This window comes from Dermatophagoides farinae, chromosome 4, assembly GCF_024713945.1.
Source record: "Dermatophagoides farinae isolate YC_2012a chromosome 4, ASM2471394v1, whole genome shotgun sequence".
Lineage (NCBI taxonomy): Eukaryota > Metazoa > Arthropoda > Arachnida > Sarcoptiformes > Pyroglyphidae > Dermatophagoides > Dermatophagoides farinae.
In genome coordinates, this window is record NC_134680.1 from 726,028 (window position 1) to 745,958 (window position 19,931).

General features: G+C 30.8%; 5 protein-coding genes across 5 annotated transcripts; 1 reads left to right on the plus strand and 4 right to left on the minus strand.

Moving 5' to 3' along the window:
• Positions 1-55: 55 nt before the first annotated feature.
• Positions 56-2,452, minus strand: Pgi (glucose-6-phosphate isomerase). The gene is made up of 2 exons (XM_047052601.2): positions 1,828-2,452; positions 56-1,761 (listed from the first exon to the last, which is right to left on the minus strand). The coding sequence occupies exons 1-2, from the start codon at positions 2,031-2,033 to the stop codon at positions 210-212; spliced, it is 1,758 nt and encodes a 585-aa protein (XP_046908557.2). The 5' UTR covers positions 2,034-2,452; the 3' UTR covers positions 56-209.
• Positions 2,453-3,513: 1,061 nt separating this feature from the next.
• Positions 3,514-5,064, minus strand: LOC124491318 (uncharacterized). The gene is made up of 6 exons (XM_075730635.1): positions 4,920-5,064; positions 4,467-4,867; positions 4,286-4,416; positions 4,159-4,230; positions 3,812-4,083; positions 3,514-3,762 (listed from the first exon to the last, which is right to left on the minus strand). The coding sequence occupies exons 1-6, from the start codon at positions 4,996-4,998 to the stop codon at positions 3,710-3,712; spliced, it is 1,008 nt and encodes a 335-aa protein (XP_075586750.1). The 5' UTR covers positions 4,999-5,064; the 3' UTR covers positions 3,514-3,709.
• A 597-nt stretch (positions 5,065-5,661) lies between these two features.
• On the minus strand, positions 5,662-6,236 carry LOC124490148 (chymotrypsin-elastase inhibitor ixodidin). The gene is made up of 2 exons (XM_047052607.2): positions 6,080-6,236; positions 5,662-5,996 (listed from the first exon to the last, which is right to left on the minus strand). The coding sequence occupies exons 1-2, from the start codon at positions 6,150-6,152 to the stop codon at positions 5,785-5,787; spliced, it is 285 nt and encodes a 94-aa protein (XP_046908563.2). The 5' UTR covers positions 6,153-6,236; the 3' UTR covers positions 5,662-5,784.
• Positions 6,237-7,297: 1,061 nt separating this feature from the next.
• On the minus strand, positions 7,298-17,937 carry Cbp53E (Calbindin 53E). Its single transcript, XM_047052603.2, is given in 10 exon segments — positions 7,298-8,390; positions 8,458-8,529; positions 10,643-10,703; positions 10,705-10,746; positions 11,524-11,660; positions 11,741-11,797; positions 11,859-11,945; positions 13,548-13,637; positions 13,863-13,948; positions 16,682-17,937. Coding segments are annotated over 10 exon segments (915 nt in total). The 5' UTR covers positions 16,827-17,937; the 3' UTR covers positions 7,298-8,252.
• Positions 14,465-16,058, plus strand: LOC124490145 (uncharacterized). Its single transcript, XM_047052605.2, has 2 exons — positions 14,465-14,842; positions 14,922-16,058. Exons 1-2 carry the CDS (start codon positions 14,677-14,679, stop codon positions 16,001-16,003), a joined length of 1,248 nt encoding a protein of 415 aa, XP_046908561.2. The 5' UTR covers positions 14,465-14,676; the 3' UTR covers positions 16,004-16,058.
• Positions 17,938-19,931: the final 1,994 nt, after the last annotated feature.

Sequence of the window (19,931 nt, forward strand, 5' to 3'; positions counted from 1 at the left end):
ATGGAATGTTTATAAAATTACAGCTTCAAGCCAATAGATGGCGTAATAGAGAACATTTGTAACAAGAATTTCGAATTTTATTGCCAAGAATTTTTAACAACAAAAACTTTTTGATTTGATTTGATTTGATAATTTTTCTATTGCAACTATCTAATCCGGTGATAAAACTAGTAATGATAATTATTATTATTGCCATTAGAATTTCAAAATCATGATTGATTATCAATATTTTTGATCATATTGATCAATGCATTTGTTGAACAATCATGTGTATCAATCAACAAATCTTTTGATTGTAGCTCTTTTTCAATTGTTTTAGCCAATTGTTTGCCCAATTCAACGCCCCATTGATCATATGAATTAATGTCCCAGATAACACCTTGAACAAAAATTTTATGTTCATACGATGCAATCAATGCACCAAGATTGAATGGTGATATAACGTCGAGCAAAAATGAATTTGTCGGCCGATTGCCTTCGAATATTTTATGTGGTAAAATTTTTTTAATCTCTTCATCATTTTTGCCTTGATCACGAAGCTCTTTTTCAGCCTGTTCGCTACTTTTACCACGCATCAATGCTTCCGTTTGAGCTAAATAATTGGCCAACAATATTGTATGATGAAGACCACCACGAATTGGATTCAATGTTTTGATCGGTGCAATAAAATCACATGGAATAAGACGTGTACCTTGATGAATTAATTGATAAAATGCATGTTGACCATTTGTACCTGGTTCACCCCAAACAATAGGACCAGTACGATAATTTACCGTCTGTCCAGAACGTGTTACATATTTTCCATTGGATTCCATATCACCTTGTTGAAAATAAGCGGCAAAACGATGAAGATATTGATCATATGGCAGAATTGCCTGTGTTTCAGCATCATAGAAGTTAACATACCAAACACCTAACAATGCCATTAATACAGGTAAATTTTGAGCCAATGGTGCACGACGAAAATGTTCATCAATAAAATGGGCACCTTCTAACAGCTGTTCAAATTGATCGAAACCAATGAACAGACAAATGGACAAACCAATAGCGGACCAAAGTGAATAACGGCCACCAACCCAATCCCAGAATTCAAACATTGAATTTGAATCGATACCAAATTCTGTCACTTTTTCTTTATTCGTTGATAACGCCACAAAATGTTTGGCAACATGCGATTTATCATGGGCATGTTTCAGAAACCAATCACGAGCCGATTCAGCATTGGTAATTGTTTCTTGTGTTGTAAATGTTTTCGATGCAATAATGAATAATGTTGTTTCTGGATTCAATTTTTTCAACGTTTCATGTAAATGTGTTCCATCAATATTCGATACAAAATGAACATTTGGACCTTTTTGATAATGTTTCAATGCTTCGGTTACCATTACTGGTCCTAGATCTGAACCACCGATACCAATATTGACAATATCGGTGATTTTTTTGCCACTATAACCAGTCCAAACACCATCAATGATTTGTTGAGAAAATTCTTGCATTTTATTCAATACACGATTAACATCGATCATAACATTTTGACCATCAATCATGATTGGACGATTTGAACGATTCCGTAAGGCAATATGTAAAACGGCACGATTTTCAGTGAAATTAATCTTTTCACCCATAAACATACGATCACGCATCGATTCAACACCACGACTTTGAGCCAATTCCAACAATCCTTTCATGATTGTATCATCGATAAGATTTTTTGAATAATCAAACAATAAAAAACCATAATAAGGTGTGGACAGCTTTAAACTATAGTGTATGGGGGAACAAAAAAAATTTTCTTTAAAATGGACAAATTCATTTTTGTTCACTTACTGAAATTTTTCAAATCTTTTCGGATCATTATCAAACATGTCATTCATGACCATTGTGTTGGCACATTCATCATGATATTGACGAAGTTTTTGAAACATCGGATCTTTTGTCAAACAATTATCGGCAACCGTTGATGATCGTTGTCCACTTTCGATCAAACCTTTTGGACCAAACATTAATAGCTGTGTATTGCTTTTGTTTTCCATTTTTTTTTTTTTTTTTTTTGCAAGAAAATCGAATCGAATCGAATGATGATTATTATTGCTGCTGATTGACAATCGAACACAGACACAAATGACAGATGAAAATTTTTTTGTCGTCAAGCGATATATTGTTTGTGGTCGTCTCGTATCTATGGCATATAAAAAATGTAGATGTAACGCTGTTTCTGATGATGAAAATGGAGAAAAAAACAGAAAAAAATCTTTTTTTTCCAAATAATCAAACAAACAAACAAAATGAATAAATGCACAGGAAAAATCACAATCGATAACGATTTTTTTGGCCTTGTTTTATTTTTTCTCCTGGTTTTCGAGGTCGAAGCTGCTAATAATAAAAAAAAAAATTTCTCGTCATATACAAGCCATGCATGACAACAACAACAACAACAACAAAAAACGATGAGCTTAAGAAACAAAAAAAAAAAAAAAGGAGATATGCCCACACGGATGCGCAAACTCCAACTATATCAATCTTGCAATCCATAACGCTGTAGGTATTGCATAATAATAGTTTGAATGCCACTAATGTGATAATAAAATGAATATAAAACAATACAAAAAAAAATCTGGACATTGATGTTTAGAGTGTGATTTTTATTTACAAAAAAAATCAAGTTGTATTTGAACCACATTGATTTAAAACAATAATTAACGGTTTTTTTTTAAATCCGAAATCAAATTAAATCAAATTTTAAATCAAGAAAGAATTTGGCGGATCGAAGTTGCCTTGATGGTGTTGCGATTGGCCAAAAGGAGAGCTGGAAAATCTTCCGATTTAGTCCTGTATTTGGCAGTATTATCGGAATCCAAATACAAGGAAAAAATCTGCCCCGAAACAAAGATGGCACCTTGGTGAGTGTAGAAGCTCGTGGCTTTGATGAATGAACGTCCATCTCCCATAACAGCCCGGACGATGTTATGTCCCAATGAGAACGGATGGAACGTTTTTGCCAAATTACGCGATTCGAAAGGCAAATCTTGGACTAATGAAAATTTTAGTAAAAGAACTTAATTACTACTAAACTTACCAGAAATCCAGAATTTTTTTTATAAACAATGACTCCTGATGAAGACGAGCCAAAGATTTAGCAACGTTCCTGAAATTCTTGCTGTGTTTATAATGCTGTTTCAAGGAAGCGTGCTGCCTTTCGAATCGCGCTGTAGAATATTTGAATAATTGGCCATAATATAGCCACAAATCCAAGTAATGACTTAGGAAATGTGACTTGGCCGTTCGGATTTGGTTGTTCCAACAAAACTAAAAAATCAAAATTTTTATTTTATTGCTATAAAGAACATATATATAAAGTCAAAGATAAAAGACACTTACATGTTGAACTTCCAATATTGCTGTCCGAACTCTATCCAGATTTTCTATCCTCGAAGCCGAATACATTGAGATCATTTTTTTTTTTTTAAATAAACTTTATTTACCCCTATACCTTAACAAAAATAGGGGGAAAACATGTAAACATTACAAAAAAAGAGAAAGAAAAAGAAAAAAAAATAAACAACAACAATTACAATAAGTTAAAAATATTAGAAAAAAATATAAATAAGCGATCGGGGAAAAATTGAATCCAATAAGGCAGATTATCTTCACATAGATTGAGAAGATCATGTAAAGGAAGTTTCGATAGGCTCGCGAAGCTTCGTTCTGATCATTCATCAATGTCGGGAATAGTTCGACAAGACGGCAAAAAAACTCGAATTTCTGAAATAAACTAGAATAAGTTAATTTTCTTTACCATTTAAAAACTTACTTGCATCGCCTTTTTCCGTTATTATGTAATTCGGCTCGAGTTCCACCGCATAGTTGACCCATCGGATGGATTTGATTTTCCTCCTGAGTTCTCTCTTTTTTACTTTCATCCCAATCAAAATTGATTGAACGACATCAGTCAGAATACCTTCCTGAATGTCATGAAAGAGGTCGGGAGGGGCCAACGTGAACAAATTGCAGTTGAGTTTAAAAAACTCACTGCTTCTCATAATACCATATTTTCCAGGATTAAGTCTGGCTTCAGAGTAATTGCTAAAGAAATTACGTTTAAATTACATATATTACAGATGTCTATTGAATATTTATGAATATTTATCTAGTATTTACATGGTATGTATGTTCAGCGGTTTAGAAATCACTGAATGATCTTTATATTCACGATAAGTGGCGCCGCAAAATCTTTAAAATAGTTCAATTATGTAGATAAAACATAAAAAGAAAAAAAATCAATTACCGGCAGACGAAATGGGTGGAAAAATTTTGTTTAAATCCCAACAGTTCTGACACCCCCAAATTATCGCCTATCACAAAAGCCAATCGGACTTTTATAGTGATGCCACGTTCCCGGATGAATAGTCCTCGGTCCTGGAAATCAAAGTTATTAAAAAAATTATAATAACTTTGCAAAAACATACTTCTAGCCGCTTCAAATCTGATACCAATGGTGAAAGGATTTGGCGGATCGAAGTTGCCTTGATGGTGTTGAGATTGGCCAAAAGGAGAGCTATTTTCATTTTGGCTATTTCAACCCACAATCCTGGAAAATCTTCCGATTTAGTCCTGTATTTGGCAGTATTATCGGAATCCAAATACAAGGAAAAAATCTTCTGAGTGCAACGTCCAAAAGGATTCGCGAAGCCAAAATCATCACCATACAATATTAGTCGCAATGAATTTAACATATTGCTTTCCAATATGTATGGTGAAACGTCCTCGGGCCGTTCATTCATTATATTGCTGAGTAATTCGTCCAACAAAAGATGCGTTCTTATTAAATCTTCCACCGGAGAATAATAAAACTTGTGCAAACTTTTGTCTGTCGAATAATTATGAATCAGAATTGGTTTTCATGATCAATTTCCACTTACCTTTAGAACACTCAGCAGTTAATTCCCGAGGTGGAATAAAGCCATGGCCCAGCATGATGAACTTCCGTTGAAGATACATCGACTTTGCGAATTGTATTTCGCAATTTGTTGAAGTCTTCTTCTCCAGGATTATCCACGCTGGTCATGGAAAATCTTCTATTTTTGTACCAAAAAAAAAAAAAAAAAAAAAAAAAAAAAAATTAAATAAATAAAATAAGAAAAAGATACAGTAGTGCTTGGCACTTCGCATTTATTAAGGTTTCAAATAAATAAATAAATACCTTTCACCTGCCGTTCAACGATTTTACGAGCAAATGTCTGGAACCTTTCATATTGATTTAAATTATCTATGTTCGTGCCGTTCATCTGCCGTTTGGATGATTAAACGATGTCTGAAATCGTTCATATTGATTCAAGTTTTCAGCACAATGTTTGATTTTAATAAATTTTCAAGATCAAACTTTTTGATTCTATAAAGTTGAAAATAGAAATAGAACCATTTCGAAATTGTTGTAAAGAGGGAACGTGGTTTATATGTGAATGAATGAATGAATGAATGTGAGACCATGCTTTTTCCGAACAAAAAGCATGGATTTCCTTTCTACATCTGTACAATTTTTTAACCGATCAAATAATATGTTACTGTACATAAAAAGATACGGCAAAAAAAATTCCATATTTACACAATTCAAAGTTATTTTTTTTTTGAAAGTTAAATTACTTTCAATGTATGAATCAGTCGTTTTTTGTTTTGAATGAATCTTTTTATTTTTATTTCAAATTTTCAATTCATTGAAAAAAACAGAGAGAAGTAGAGAGAGAGAGAGAAATTAAAAATTCTCGGATCATCATCATCAACAACAATCTAATTTCGTTGTATAAGATCACAATAATCGACTGGTACACAATGGCCAATACCGCCGGTCATATCATAACCTAAACGAATGAAACCATCGCGACAGAAACAACCGGCAACACACATTTGAACGCAGCCACGATGTTTAATATCACGATTCAGACATGTATCTGGACATTTTGTTCCACATTCTTTCCATTCTTCATTATCATGACAGGTTTCTAAAAATGACCAAAAACAATCAAGAAATTAGAAATGTGTATGTGTTCAAGAATCAAAGGAAGAAAAAAAATTGACAACTTACGTTTAATTGGATCGGCCAATGTGATGGCAACGAATAAGGTGACAATCAAAATGGTAGCAATTTTCATGTTCATTTTTTTGGATTTTGATTTCGGTTTTTTTTTGCAGTAGAAAAAGAAATGTTCAATTTGGATTGAGATCCTAGGATTGGTGATTTGGCTTATTTATAGCAAAAAAAAAATTGGCGATGATATCGAATTGCGATCGATTACAAAAAAAAAATTAATTATCAGTGTGTAACCAAGGTATTTTTTTGGCACCATAATAATGTACACCAGAAATGAAATCAGTTCATCATTTTAATTGTTACATTGTTGTTGTTGTTGTCGCCAGATGCCAATAATATCAATTTGGGAAATCTAAAAAAAATCCATGTCACACAGAGATCAAAACAGAGTACTTGAAAAATCAAATCAAATCAATCAGATCAATCGGAAAAAAAAACAACCATGGGAGGTTATCAAACCATCGTCATTTATTACTTAATCATAATCCACAATATCAATCAATCCATGTGGTCTATGAAAATAATTGATGAAATTATCATCATCATGTGTGTTGAAATCATATGATTTGTTGTTGTTTATGATTGACATTCGAATTATTTTTTTTGAAAAAAAATGATTCAGAGTTCAAAAAATTTTCCAATTTTTCAACCGATGTTAATGTTTTTTTCATCCACCCTTTTTTACCCACCCGGAACACACTGATAATAATTCGAATAATAACGTTTCCGTTTCATCAAAATGTGAGTAGGAAACGAAATTTTTTTTTGTTGATGTTCCAGAATTTTTTTTTCATTCATTTTCTATTCGTTGAAACTAGAAACTAGACCAAATTAAATTTAAAGAAAAAAAAATCAATCGATCCATGAGCCATATTATTATTGAACATCATCATCATCATTATCGTCGTTGAATTTAAAATGATGAGAAACAATAATAAAAAAAAAAAAAAAAATTACCCAAAAGGGAATCCATTTACCCTGAAAAAAAAGAAAATTAAATTCCTTATATATACTCATCATCATCGGTTGAATGATTTTCCAGTCGAGTGGAAATATTTTTTTTTTTTTTGGCTCGGTTATCTATATCAGGGCACCGGTAATTGTGTGATCTTTATGGCCCAAAAAAAAAAAAATTTTTTTTTCCCAGACATAATGCACACCGCGCGCACTACATTCACATAAGACGTTTCGTTATCAATGAACAGATAGAAATAAAACAGAACAGAAAACAGAAAATTTTATTTTGTGTGTGATACATATCTATTGGTTTCAAAACACATACTACATACCAAGCAGAATTTCTTTTTTCTATTTACTATTTTGTTTGCAAATCTAATTATTCATGATGTACCTATTTGATTGATTGATTGATTGATTAGCATTAAAGATGATGATGATGATGTTCTGGTTACTGTTGTTCACTTGATGATCATGATGATGATGAATATAAATTGAAATTGTCAAAACAATGGCCAAATAGTGGGAAATATTTGAATTTGTTTTTATGGCTGCGGTAATATTAAAAGAAATGATGATCACTACTACACTAGTTAGAAAGCTTAGGTATAATAAAACAAAAAAAAATGTTCGCGTGTGTGTGTGTAGTATAACAATTGTATCAATTGATTGATTGATTGATCGATCGATCGATCGATTGTGTATGTATTGTGTGATTTCATTCAAAAACAATAAAGAAAAAGTGAAAGCAAAATTCGTTGGTGGCAAAATTTTGGTAGTTGGCCAGAGTTAATCAACATAATAATGGGTGGTCTCTCTTGATGATCATTTTTGTTTTTGTTTTCATTTCTGAATTCTTGAAAATTTGACAGATTTGTTTCCGATGAATCAGAAAAAAAAACAAAAACAACAAACCAATTGAATCGAATTTTAAAAAGGCGATGATGATTTACTCGTCGTAGATTATATGTGCAAAAATTAATTCAGGTTAACGAATAATAATAATAATAATAACTGGTATGTGGTTATCATAACAAACAAAATTGGATGATGAAATAAATCAGAGATGAACATCAGAATTTATTCTGTTGAATTGATGATGTTTTTTTGTTTTTGTTGTTTTTGCTTCCTCTGACATTATTAAAGCAAACTGTGGTCGATTCATAAATTCTGTATGTGTTTTCGTTTCATTGATTCATTTATTCATTCATTATCCATCTGGTGAATGTTTTGACAATGCCAACAAAATCATTGTCAATTCTTTTTTATTTATTTTACCATCTTTATTATAATCGCAGCCATGTAATATTGCCTTTTGAAATTCAGCTAAATCTTGAGCATCATAATCCTGAAATAAAATGCACAAAAAAAAATTCAGCAATCGAAATTAACACTACACTAAACATTTATATTACCTTTTTGACTAATTCAAGTAAATCTTTAAGAAAACCTTTGAGCTCTTCATTTTCAATGGTACCATTTTCATCCTATTATTATTATTATTATTTGACCAAGAATAATTGTGGAATAATAATAATAATAAATGGAATTTGTTGATACATGGACCAAAAAAAAAAAAAAAAAATGAGAAAGAATTAGAATTATAATAAGTAATATAATAAATGAGGGAATTATTATTGATGATGATGATGATGATGATAATTCAATTCATTGGATGGTTGAAATGAAACTGGAAATCCTATCATATATACACATTGGATACAAGAATATAAGAATAAAAACAGAATCCAATACTGACAATCCAATTAGCCAACAAACAAACAAACAAATTTTATATATGAAACCGAATGTTTGTTGTATGATATGATATGGTGGTGATGATGTAAACCAGATATGATTCTGGTATTGATGATGATGATGATGATGATGACAACGACATATATTCCTCTTTCTTATTCACGTGAAATTTTTTTTTTATTCCAAGAATTCAAATTCCATAATAAAGATAAATGTACAGCGTAGATTCTGTTTGCAAAAACACACACACACAGATACACAATAAACATACAATGTGTTTTTTCATTGGCCAAACGCACCCATTAATTCTCATTGTTTTTTTTTATTTTTTTTCATACTTTCATTTTGGACAATCAGATTAGATTATAAATTATTGTGGCTCTATTTTTTTTGATTGTTAAATTGTTTAAAACAAACAAAATTCTTGTGACTAGAATAATTGATTAGTCAAGAATAATCAGTCTGTTTGGCCAATTTTTGTCCATTGTCAATTGTATTCGTGTGTGTGTGTCAAGGCATTCCAGGTCAAGGTAAAAAAAATAAAAATGTGAAAAGCCATAAATCAAAAGACAAAAACAAAAAAAACTGCAGATGTGTGTGTGCATGTTCAATATCTTGTTGTTATCATCATGAATAAATGATTATGATGATGATGATGATATGGGCAAATTGGGATTTCGATACCAAAATGGAAAGAATCGCTTCTTCATCGTGTCTCTATTCAGTTTTTTTTTCTCATTAATGGTCTATATATATATAATCAAATGATGTGTACCATATATATGTGATGATGGTGATGAGGATTTTTTGGTTCTAATGTAGTGTGTGTGTGTGTGTGTGTGTGTGTGTGTGTGTGTGTGTGTGTGTGTGTGTGTGTGTGTGTGTGTGTGTGTGTGTGAAATGAATCGTGAATATTCTTTTTCTTTCAATTGTTCTCTCGTGTATACTCACTACAGTAATTGAGTAAAAAGTGATTGAACTGATGATCGTGATGTGTGATTGGCAGAACCACTATATATTAATGAACATGAGCTTTATTCATTTTGTTGCCTTAAGGGTTTTTTTCTATTATTTCTTGAAACTTTTCTCTTTATTATGATGATAAAATTCTGAAAAGAATCGTTATTCTTTCAGAAACAATAATTGACCATTTATAATTGTCATTTTCATTTTGTTGGTATTTGTCAAAATCAAAACAATCGAACAAAAAAAATTCACATCATTTATGAACAGTGTTCATGCGTTGTCCGATTCACTAATGCGGTGTTTTATTTTAGTGAACATCCTCATATATCTAAAAAGTAAACATTCGAAAATCGTGATAATAATAAATGATGATGGTGGTGATTGAAACAACGTAAAATTTTGGGATTTTCATTTTCATTTTCAATGACATGAACAAACTAAAGAATATCGTGAATCGAAAGAAGAAAGAAAAAAAAATTCTGTACTCGACAATTTTTATTTTCCACAAAACAATAAATATCCCGGCTTTGACGTTTCCATCGGGCAAAAAAAAAATCTCACTCGTTTATCTCTCGCTCATTTTTTTTCCAGATTCTGGATCCTAAATATGGACTGGATTCAACGACCCCAACCGATGAGTTAGTGAAATGAAAAACAAAACAATGGACCATCGTTTATCATCATCATCATCATCATCATCATCATTTCTATTGTCCGTATGATTATCCCTATGGACTGTCATTACCATGTCATTGAATTGCAAAATATGTCTTTTCAAATTCAATTTTTTTATATTATTAATAATAATAATAATAATCGGATCATGCACAGAATAAATTGATGGAGGGAACAAAAAAAAAATCTATTTACACATACCCGATCGTAGAGTGCAAAAACACGTTCAATATCGTCTTTAGTCAATTTGGTGGCTCCTTTGAAATGATGAACGGCAAAGAAAATTTTCTTTAACTGGCAATAATCTGTTTTTGTGTGTGTGTGTGGATGTGGGAGAAAAATTGAATTATTATCAAGAATTCTCTCGATTTAAATTTTCGTTTCAAATTTTTTTTCCGGTGACAAAATTCACGATAAAAAAAATGGCAAAATTTTAAAATTTTAAACAGACAAAAAAAATGTTGGCTTCACTGTCGTAATTCACAGACACACAGGTTGTGTGTGTGTTCATGCATGCACTGGGGAGGTGGAAAAACCCGTAAAACAAAAAGAGAGAATCACACACACACACACACACACAAAAATTATGGGAAAAAAGGTAAATTCCACTAAACGAGCAAACAAAACAAAGCAAAGAAGAACAAACGAAATACAAAAAGACTGATTGCATTTAATTATTACAACGAATAAATTGGCTATTTAGATGATAACAAAAAACGAACGAACAAATGATGAAAGAAGAAAAAACACACAAAAAAGACAATTACCGTTTTGCAAGATTCTTGAGTGTGTGTTTGTGTTTGTAACAGACAAACAACCAAAAACACATTAATACAAATTACAAAATAATAAAAAAAACGGTAAATAGAGTAGCAGCCATTTAGATTGAAATGGCCAAAAAAAAAAAAATGAACTAAAAGATTTGTAATTATGTTTCACGACGACTACTTACTACTACTATCTACTACTACTACCTATTTTTATCTTTGTTTTTGTTTTCAAACTTGCCAAAGAACACACACCCACACGCGTGTGACAAACAAAAATAAAAAAAATTTGACAAACTACCACACAACACTTACTTTGCCATTTCACTTAGCTGTAATTTACCATCTTTATTTGCATCAAATATCTGTAATAATGTATCCGTATATTCAATCAATTTATCTTCATCGATTTGTTCACGTTTTGCTTCACGTAAAAGATCTTTTAAAAAATTCTTGATTCAAATTGAATGGTGGGAGGGGAAGAAAAACATTAAATTATCAAATTATCAACCAATCAATAAATATAACTTGCTTTTAGTTCATCTGCTTCGATAAATCCACTGCCATCGGTATCATATTCACGCCAAATCTAAATCAATCATAAATCAATCGGCTGGTGGTGATTTTTTGTTTTGTTTTTTTCCACTAACCTTCATAAATTCAACCGATGATTCCAATGGATTATCAAAACGGAACAAAAGAAGAAAACTTTCATCCAATGGTAATAATTGTGCTAGCTGTTTATTTGTTTCAGCAACAACAAAAAAAAACAGAAAAAAAGGAATGAATTATGAATCAAGTTGTGTGTAGAACCACCATAAACTGAAGAAATATTCTCACAAGAGGCAAAGGAGATGGAGAAAAGTCGTCATAAATTTTACATTAAAAAAAAACACAAAAAGCGATCATGTCATGTTTTTTTCAAAGCCAAACAAAAACACTGGATGGTTGGATGGATGCATTGATGGATCATCATCATCATCATCATCATGGATGGAGAAAAATGAAAATGGTCCAGGAATTTTACCTAAATTCTATCCATGTATGTGTATTTTTTTTATCTCTTTTCAACTTTTTTTTTTTGTTTTTGTTTAGGCCACATATGTTTTTTTCTTGTTCAGAGCTAAAAAAAATAAATAAAATAAAATGGATTTTCGCCGTGAACAACAACAAAAAAAAATGTTGATGATCAGATGAGAATTTTTTTTTTTGAAAGAAAGAAAGAAAAATGAACAAAAAAAATAGGTAGTGTGATATGATGATGAACACTCTGATGACTCTGTTTCTCTCAGTGTTTGTATGTGTGTGTGTGTGTGTCGCTAATGAACGGGTAACATATTTTTTTTTTGTTGCTGCTCGGTAAATTTTACACAATACTTGATGGTGATCACCCACCCACACACACACACACACACACACATACGGAGATAGAGAGAAAGAGACAAAATGGCGGAAACAACATCTGTTTGCTACATACAGCAAACAACGTTATGTTTTCCGTGATTTGTTATATTCTGTCTATCTATCTATCTCTTTTTATTTCATTGAAAATGTAATTCTGATTGTTGTTGTTGTTGTTGTTGTTCAACATTCGATAATGATAATGATGATGATGATCAAAATGATGTAATGGCAAGTATTTCAAATGGATTTTTTTTTTGTTTCTTCTTTTTTTTCGTTTTGCTGTCCAATTTAATGCTTAGGTAGGTGTATATTATATGTGTGATCGAACACACAGAGAGAAAAAAAATGTCAAAAAGAATAAAGAATGTGACAGCCAAATAACATGTTAAATCCATGAAACTTAAACACAATACACACAGAGACAGCCCAAGAGGAAAAAAAACATAAAGAATGCCATGGTAGACAGAAGGGAAGTGAAAAAACAAATCAAAAAATGTTTATCGAATACTGGAATATATGGAATAACAAAAACAACAGAAAAAAGAAAGAACAGGAGAGAAAAAAATGAATGGACAAATTCGATTAAGGTAAATCTTGGTTATCATCATTTTGCACACACACACACACACGGGCTTGTTTGGTTGCTGTGTGATTGAATGATAAAAAATAATGAGAATTTTTTTCCCCCTGTGCTTAGAATCGAATCAAATAAACACTGAATATTCTGGGGTTTTTTTTTGCACACGATAAAAAAAACATGTTTTTATCGTGTGCAGATATTGGAAAGAAGAAACAAAAAAAGTCATTTTCTTGAAAATAATCGATTTTCTCGTCCATCTCTTCATGTGTGAATGTAAAATATGATCAGTGTTTTTGACCAGTGGTGGTTTTATAAGAAAACAACAACAAAAAACAAAACAAAAAAAAACACATACCTCACGAATATCAATTTTACCATCTTTATTTGCATCAAATGATTCCATAAAACATTCTTTCAATTCGGCAAACATTGAATCGGTAACCAGCTGCAAAAATAGTAAAAAAAAAATCGGGTATTAAGAATTCTAGCCAAGAATCTAGGAGATTTTCGTTTTTTTTGTCGTCATAAGATTAATGTGTTTCACGACATTTTTTTGTGTGTGTGTATGTGTGTGGAAATTGTCGTTTTTATTTTTTACCAGATTAAATCCTCTCATAATAATTGCACACACACACACACACTTTATATATAAAAAAAATTTTTTTCTTACCTCTGCTCCAACATCAGTAGTATTGACTGATGATACAAATTCACGTAGAAAATTGTCCAATTCACGTCCTTCAATGTAGCCATTTCCTAATTCGAGTTTGTTGCATGGACCAAAAAAAAAAAAAAAAAAAAAAAAATGAAAGAAAAAGAAAAATGAGAAATTTGTCAAGCAAAAAAAAAAAAAATTTTTCTCCTAGTTGTGAACATCAATCATCAATCTGAACAGAAAAAAAAGTTGCTACGCAAATGCAAATGGAAATATTATTATTATTCGATCAACCAAAAACAAACAAATAATTGATTCTTGCCAAATTCATTGATCAAATCAATCATTCGAATCGAATCGAATCGAATCGAATAATGAAATTGTAATTAGAATTATTCGAACCAGAATCGAATCAAATGAAATAACTTTTGGCCAATTTTTGAATAATAATATTGTAAAGAGAACAAAAAAAAAAGTTTCTGAAACATCCATATGATTATTGATTGATTGATTGATTGATTGAATTGTAGAACTTTTTGTTGTTGTTGTTGTTGTTGTTGCTGGAAATTCCAAAATTACAACATATAAATACCGTTATACACATTCATTGGATGGATAATTTTACTATTTGTTTGTTTGTTTGTTTGTCTGTGTTTGTGTGTGTTATCTGGCTTTTTTTTTATTTTATTCGAACTAAATTGAATTCAATTTCAACGCGTGTAATTTTTTTTTTTTTTTTTTGTTGTTCGTTTATCGTTTTCTTCTACCACACACACACACACCACTACTACAAAGACTATTTATTAATTTTTGTTGACTATCCAAAATAATGATGATGATGATATTGGCATTGTTGTTGATCATTTTATCATTGTGGACAGTAACAATAATCGATTGTACTGTTGTCGATGTGGCCACTTTATCCAATGATGTTATTACAGAAATTGCTACAATTAATGATGATTCAATCACTTGTGTAAATCGATTTTTATTTTGTAAGTTTAATTTTGTTATTATTACCACTACACCCACACACCTACTTATCTACATAATGATTTTTTTTTCATCATTTAGTTATTCTTGTAATTGGTGATATCGCATCAATAATGACCATTAGTTATCTTGTATTTGATTGTATTCGTTATTTACGTAAATCAAAAGCTCGTCTAAGTAAAAAACCATATGATAATGTCAACAAATCATTGTCACCATTTAAACAAGCATTGGAAAAAAGATTCGGTTCAATCAAATCAAAATTGACACCTAAAGCAGCAGCAGCAGCAACGGCAGCAGCAGCAAAAAAGACTAAAACAAAATCACCAAAGTCAAAAACAACAACAACAACAACAGCAGCAGCAACGACATCAGCAATAACTATTTCAACAAGCGGTAAAACGGAATCGACGATAACACCTATTCCTGCACCTACACCTACACCTACAACAGAAGCAACAGCAACTATAAGTGAAAAAACGGATAAAATTGTCATCCATATTCATGAAACACCGAAAACATCAACATCTATTGAACCATCAACAACGGTGACAACAACAACTCAAACAGGAAAAATTAATGTACCTATACCTATTGCTGTTAAAATAGCTCCACAACAACAACAACAACAACAACCGGAAAAGGCAACAATTACTGTTAGCTTTAAAGATGATGATAGATTAATCACTACTGCTAGTAGTGGTAGTGAAATTAGCAATGGTTTTAGTGGTGGCGGCGGAGGCGGTAGTAGTACATCACATGAATTTGCAGGATTAGTAAATGGTGGCAGTAGTGGTGGTGGTGGTAAAATGAATTTGAATACAATTGGAAAAACTGTTGCACAAACCATTCAGATACAGATAAAAGATGATAAAACTCAACAAAATAATGTGATAAAAGTTCAAGCACCACCGCCACCGCCACCACCGCCACCGCCACCACCACCACCACCACCATCAGCAGGTACTGGTAAAGCATCATCTACTACTACTACTACTGCTATTCAGATTAAATCGTCAAATATTGAACCGGTAAAAACTCAACCACCAACTGCTGCTGCTGCTGTTGCTACCAACAAAATGGCTAAAGGATTATCATCAACCGGAAGTAAAAGTATAATTAATAGCAGTAGTGATATTGTTAAAAGTAAATCTAAATCTTGATTTGCTTTTTTTTTATTATTTATTTATTATTAAAATTAATTGTTTGTCTGCGGTGGCGCTGTTATCATATGAATGTTTTTTTTTTGGAATTAAAAAAAAAATTTTTTTTTTTTTTTTGCAAAACTTTAATTCATTTTCATTTTTGATTCTGAAACAAACATACAAACGAGCAAAACAGAACAAAATCTTCATTATGATGACAAGCACCAATGAGAGAATAGTGTAAGAATTAGGAGAAAAAGGATTATCATCACCATTCGTGACAACGAACCAATGAACAAACGAACGGAACAAGAAAAAAAATGATGTGCGAAAAAAAAAAAATTTAAGCCGCTTAATTTTTCACACATTTTCTTTTTTGGATCATGAAGAAAAATATAATTAGAACATGTGATTTTTTTTTTGTTAATTAAAGCAGCATATTAATAAAATTCTCCACTGTACGTGCATATAATGTCACGCGATTCTAGTGATTATTAACAATGAAGAATATAAAAAAAAATATTTTGATAACTTTGACTCATTAATGATAATTTATTCATTCAAATTCTTGATTCTTGACTTTTTTTTTGCACTTGATGATGATGATGATGATTAAAAAAAAGATAATGCAAAAGAATAACAAAAAAAAAACGCATCAAATAGATCATAAACATACACACACACACACACACTTACCATCATGATCATAATGGCTCCATACTTCCATGAATTGTGTTGATGTTAAATTTTTCAATTGTCGTGTATTTTTATCACGAAATTGTCTCATAAAATTATCGCTGATGGTCTTATTGTTGCCACCACTTTGGATGTTTGATGACATTTTTTTTTTTGCTCTGGTTTTCCTTTTCAATCAACAGCTAAATAAATTCTTGACACTGAAAAAAAATGTTGTTTCTTGACACAAAAGAATGAAATGAATTTATTTTTTGGCTAATTGTCAAACGTTGATGATGACGATTCGATGATATTGAAAAGTAAATTCTGTCCATTAACGATAATACGATCACACACACACAGACACACAACACAAGTGATCAAAAAAAATGATGAATTTTTCTGGCTATTTATTAATGATAAATTGACGATGATGATGATGATGATGATGATGATTGAGAAAATTGATTCGAAAATTGAATCGAACGTGACACATGAATTGAGAATAATAAGTGATCTATATTTGTTGATGATTTGCAAATTGGTTTTTTGTGCAAGAAAATTCCAAACGATTACTTTTTGTCGAATGAGTGAATGAATGAATGAATGTGAATGAATTTCAGTTCGAAAAAATTTTCTTTTTTTTTTGTTTTGTTCATCAAAACCTCAACGAAAATCGAATCTGCGTGCGTGCGTTTGGTAATGTTTTATCTACTAAAATGGGCGGCACCTCTGTGTGTCTGGCACACATCATGTTGTGTGTTTATATATAAACCAGAATTACTGGATTTTGAACATTCGCTAGAATTATTCTGACTTGAACCGCCAGTATTCGTATTCCATCAATTTCAATATATCAAACGTAGGTATACGGCGCGTATACCTACACATTTTACACCGTTGTATATATTCTGTTTGGCTAGTAGTGGACAAAATATATTCTCTTTCATTTTAATCATACATAAAAAAAATTCTTTAGATGATGAATAAGAATCTCACGGGATGTTTGTATTTTTTTTTATCAAGAAAATTATTCTTTAATCTGAAGAGAGAATTCACAATTTCGTCGTTGGAATCAATCCATTTGCTTGGAACATTTGCAGAATTTCGTCGTAGTTGCCGTTGCTTCTCATCATTATAAGTGGAATGGATTAAAAAATGAAATGCAATACAATTCGAAATGTTTGATAATCCAACAATCGATTGTATCGATTCCAACTAATTATTATAATATAAAATAATCTAAAGTGAAACAACAACAACAACAAAAATTTAATCGATCAAAGGAAATTATTTGTGACATTTTCATTTTTTTTCACCCATTCTGGATCAAAAACAAAAATTCAACTTCTTAATTCTGACACTTGAATCAACTTTGAAATGTGAAAAAAAACAACAACAACAACAACAACAAAAACCAGAAAAAAATTCTATTTCAAATTCAGAAAAATGAAGAAAAAAGTTAAATTTTGTAATTTGATTTTCTTAATCAAAAACAAAAACACAGAATCGAAATGAAACTTTTTCATACTATATATATAGTTGGCACCTGGACACACACACACACACATCTCATTGAATTTATTATACAGGTGAAGTTGACAGGCTGAATTTATTCTGATGGTAGCCTGGGGAACATTCTTTTTATATATATAATGATGATAATAAAATGAAAATAAACCACATCATCATCATCATCATCATCATCACAGGTAAAACATTTCATCTCAAAATAGAAATGATCATCATTTGCCAGTGTTACTTTGTAAAATTTTTATTTTTATTTTTTTTTTTTTTTGCACATTTCACCAAAATAGAAATTCTTTCTTTCATTTGCACTCATTCTCAATCCCGTTATTCTGGTCGAATGAACAAAGTATAACCTGCTGGTGGGTCAAACAGGGGAAAAGGAAAACAACAAAAGACCACCATCATCAATAGCAATCGTCAAAGGAATAGACCAAAAAATATGTTGGTGAATGGTGTATGTAGATCATGACAATGAAACCGAAAATGGAATAGAAAATCTCAAATGAATGAAATGGAAATAGAATCGATGAATAGAATGAATAAAATAATAGATTTTTCTATACTTGGTTACTAATTTAATAAATGGAACCTACACACACACACACATGGGAGGTCCAGAATTTCTATTAAACTGAATTTCTGATGATGATGATGATGATAAACATGCCATTGACACGAATGAATTTGGAATTTCTTTCTGTTCTTTTTTTTTTTTTTTTGATTCTACTGAATTCCATTATTATTCGGGTTCAACATTGTGGGTGTAAGCTTTGTTTATGGTTTTCATTTTAGAAATTCTGAAAAATGAACATCAACAACCATTGTTTGTTGCTGTTTTCATGATTTTTTTTTTTTTTTTTTTTTGATGTGTGACAATTTTATGGAATGGAATATGAGTAAGAGAGAGAGCGAAATTCTTTCTTTTTTTTATTTCTACAGAATTTTGAAACAAAAAAAAATCATTGTTATGATTGGATTATTCTCTTTCACTCTGTGTGTGTGTGTGTGTATGTGGACAGAATTGTGATTTATTTTCATTTTTTTCTTTAAAAAAAAGATTCTCATTCAATCAATTTTTATTTTTCCAAAACAAAATCATCATATATATATGAGATTATTATTGTTGATCATCAAAAACTTTTTCGAAACAATTCGAATGAAATGAAAAAGAAAAGTTTCCAGCAATGAAACAAAACAAAAAAAATGTAACCAATTCGTTTGCGAATTTTCAAATGTGAAATGGAAATTTTTTTGAATTCAAAAAAAAAAATGGATAAGTTGTGAAAAATAAAAATGTAAAAAAAATCGATATTTTTAAAAGTGAATATTGTGCAAAAAGAATCGAACACGAAACACAAGTGAATGAATGTGAAAACGCATAAAAAAAACCTATCAATCATAATCACAATCTACGTCTTTTTTCGAATATGTATGAATGAAAAAAAAAATCAAATCTTGTAAAAGATCAGTGTGTATATATCAGAGATGAAGAAATAAAAAGTCATTCATCATTTACTTATCACAAAATACAGCAACTGTATACCAGCCAAATACCATTCTCGATATCGCCCACACGCACATACACACACATGATCGAATGTTCTGCATTAAGAATAATTATTTTTCAATTATTTATCTTTTTGATTCCTTCAAGTTTGTTTTTGTTTCCAAAAAAAAATCCAAATCAAAAAGAAAATTCATTAAAGAATGTTATCATCATCATCATCATGCAAACATTCGA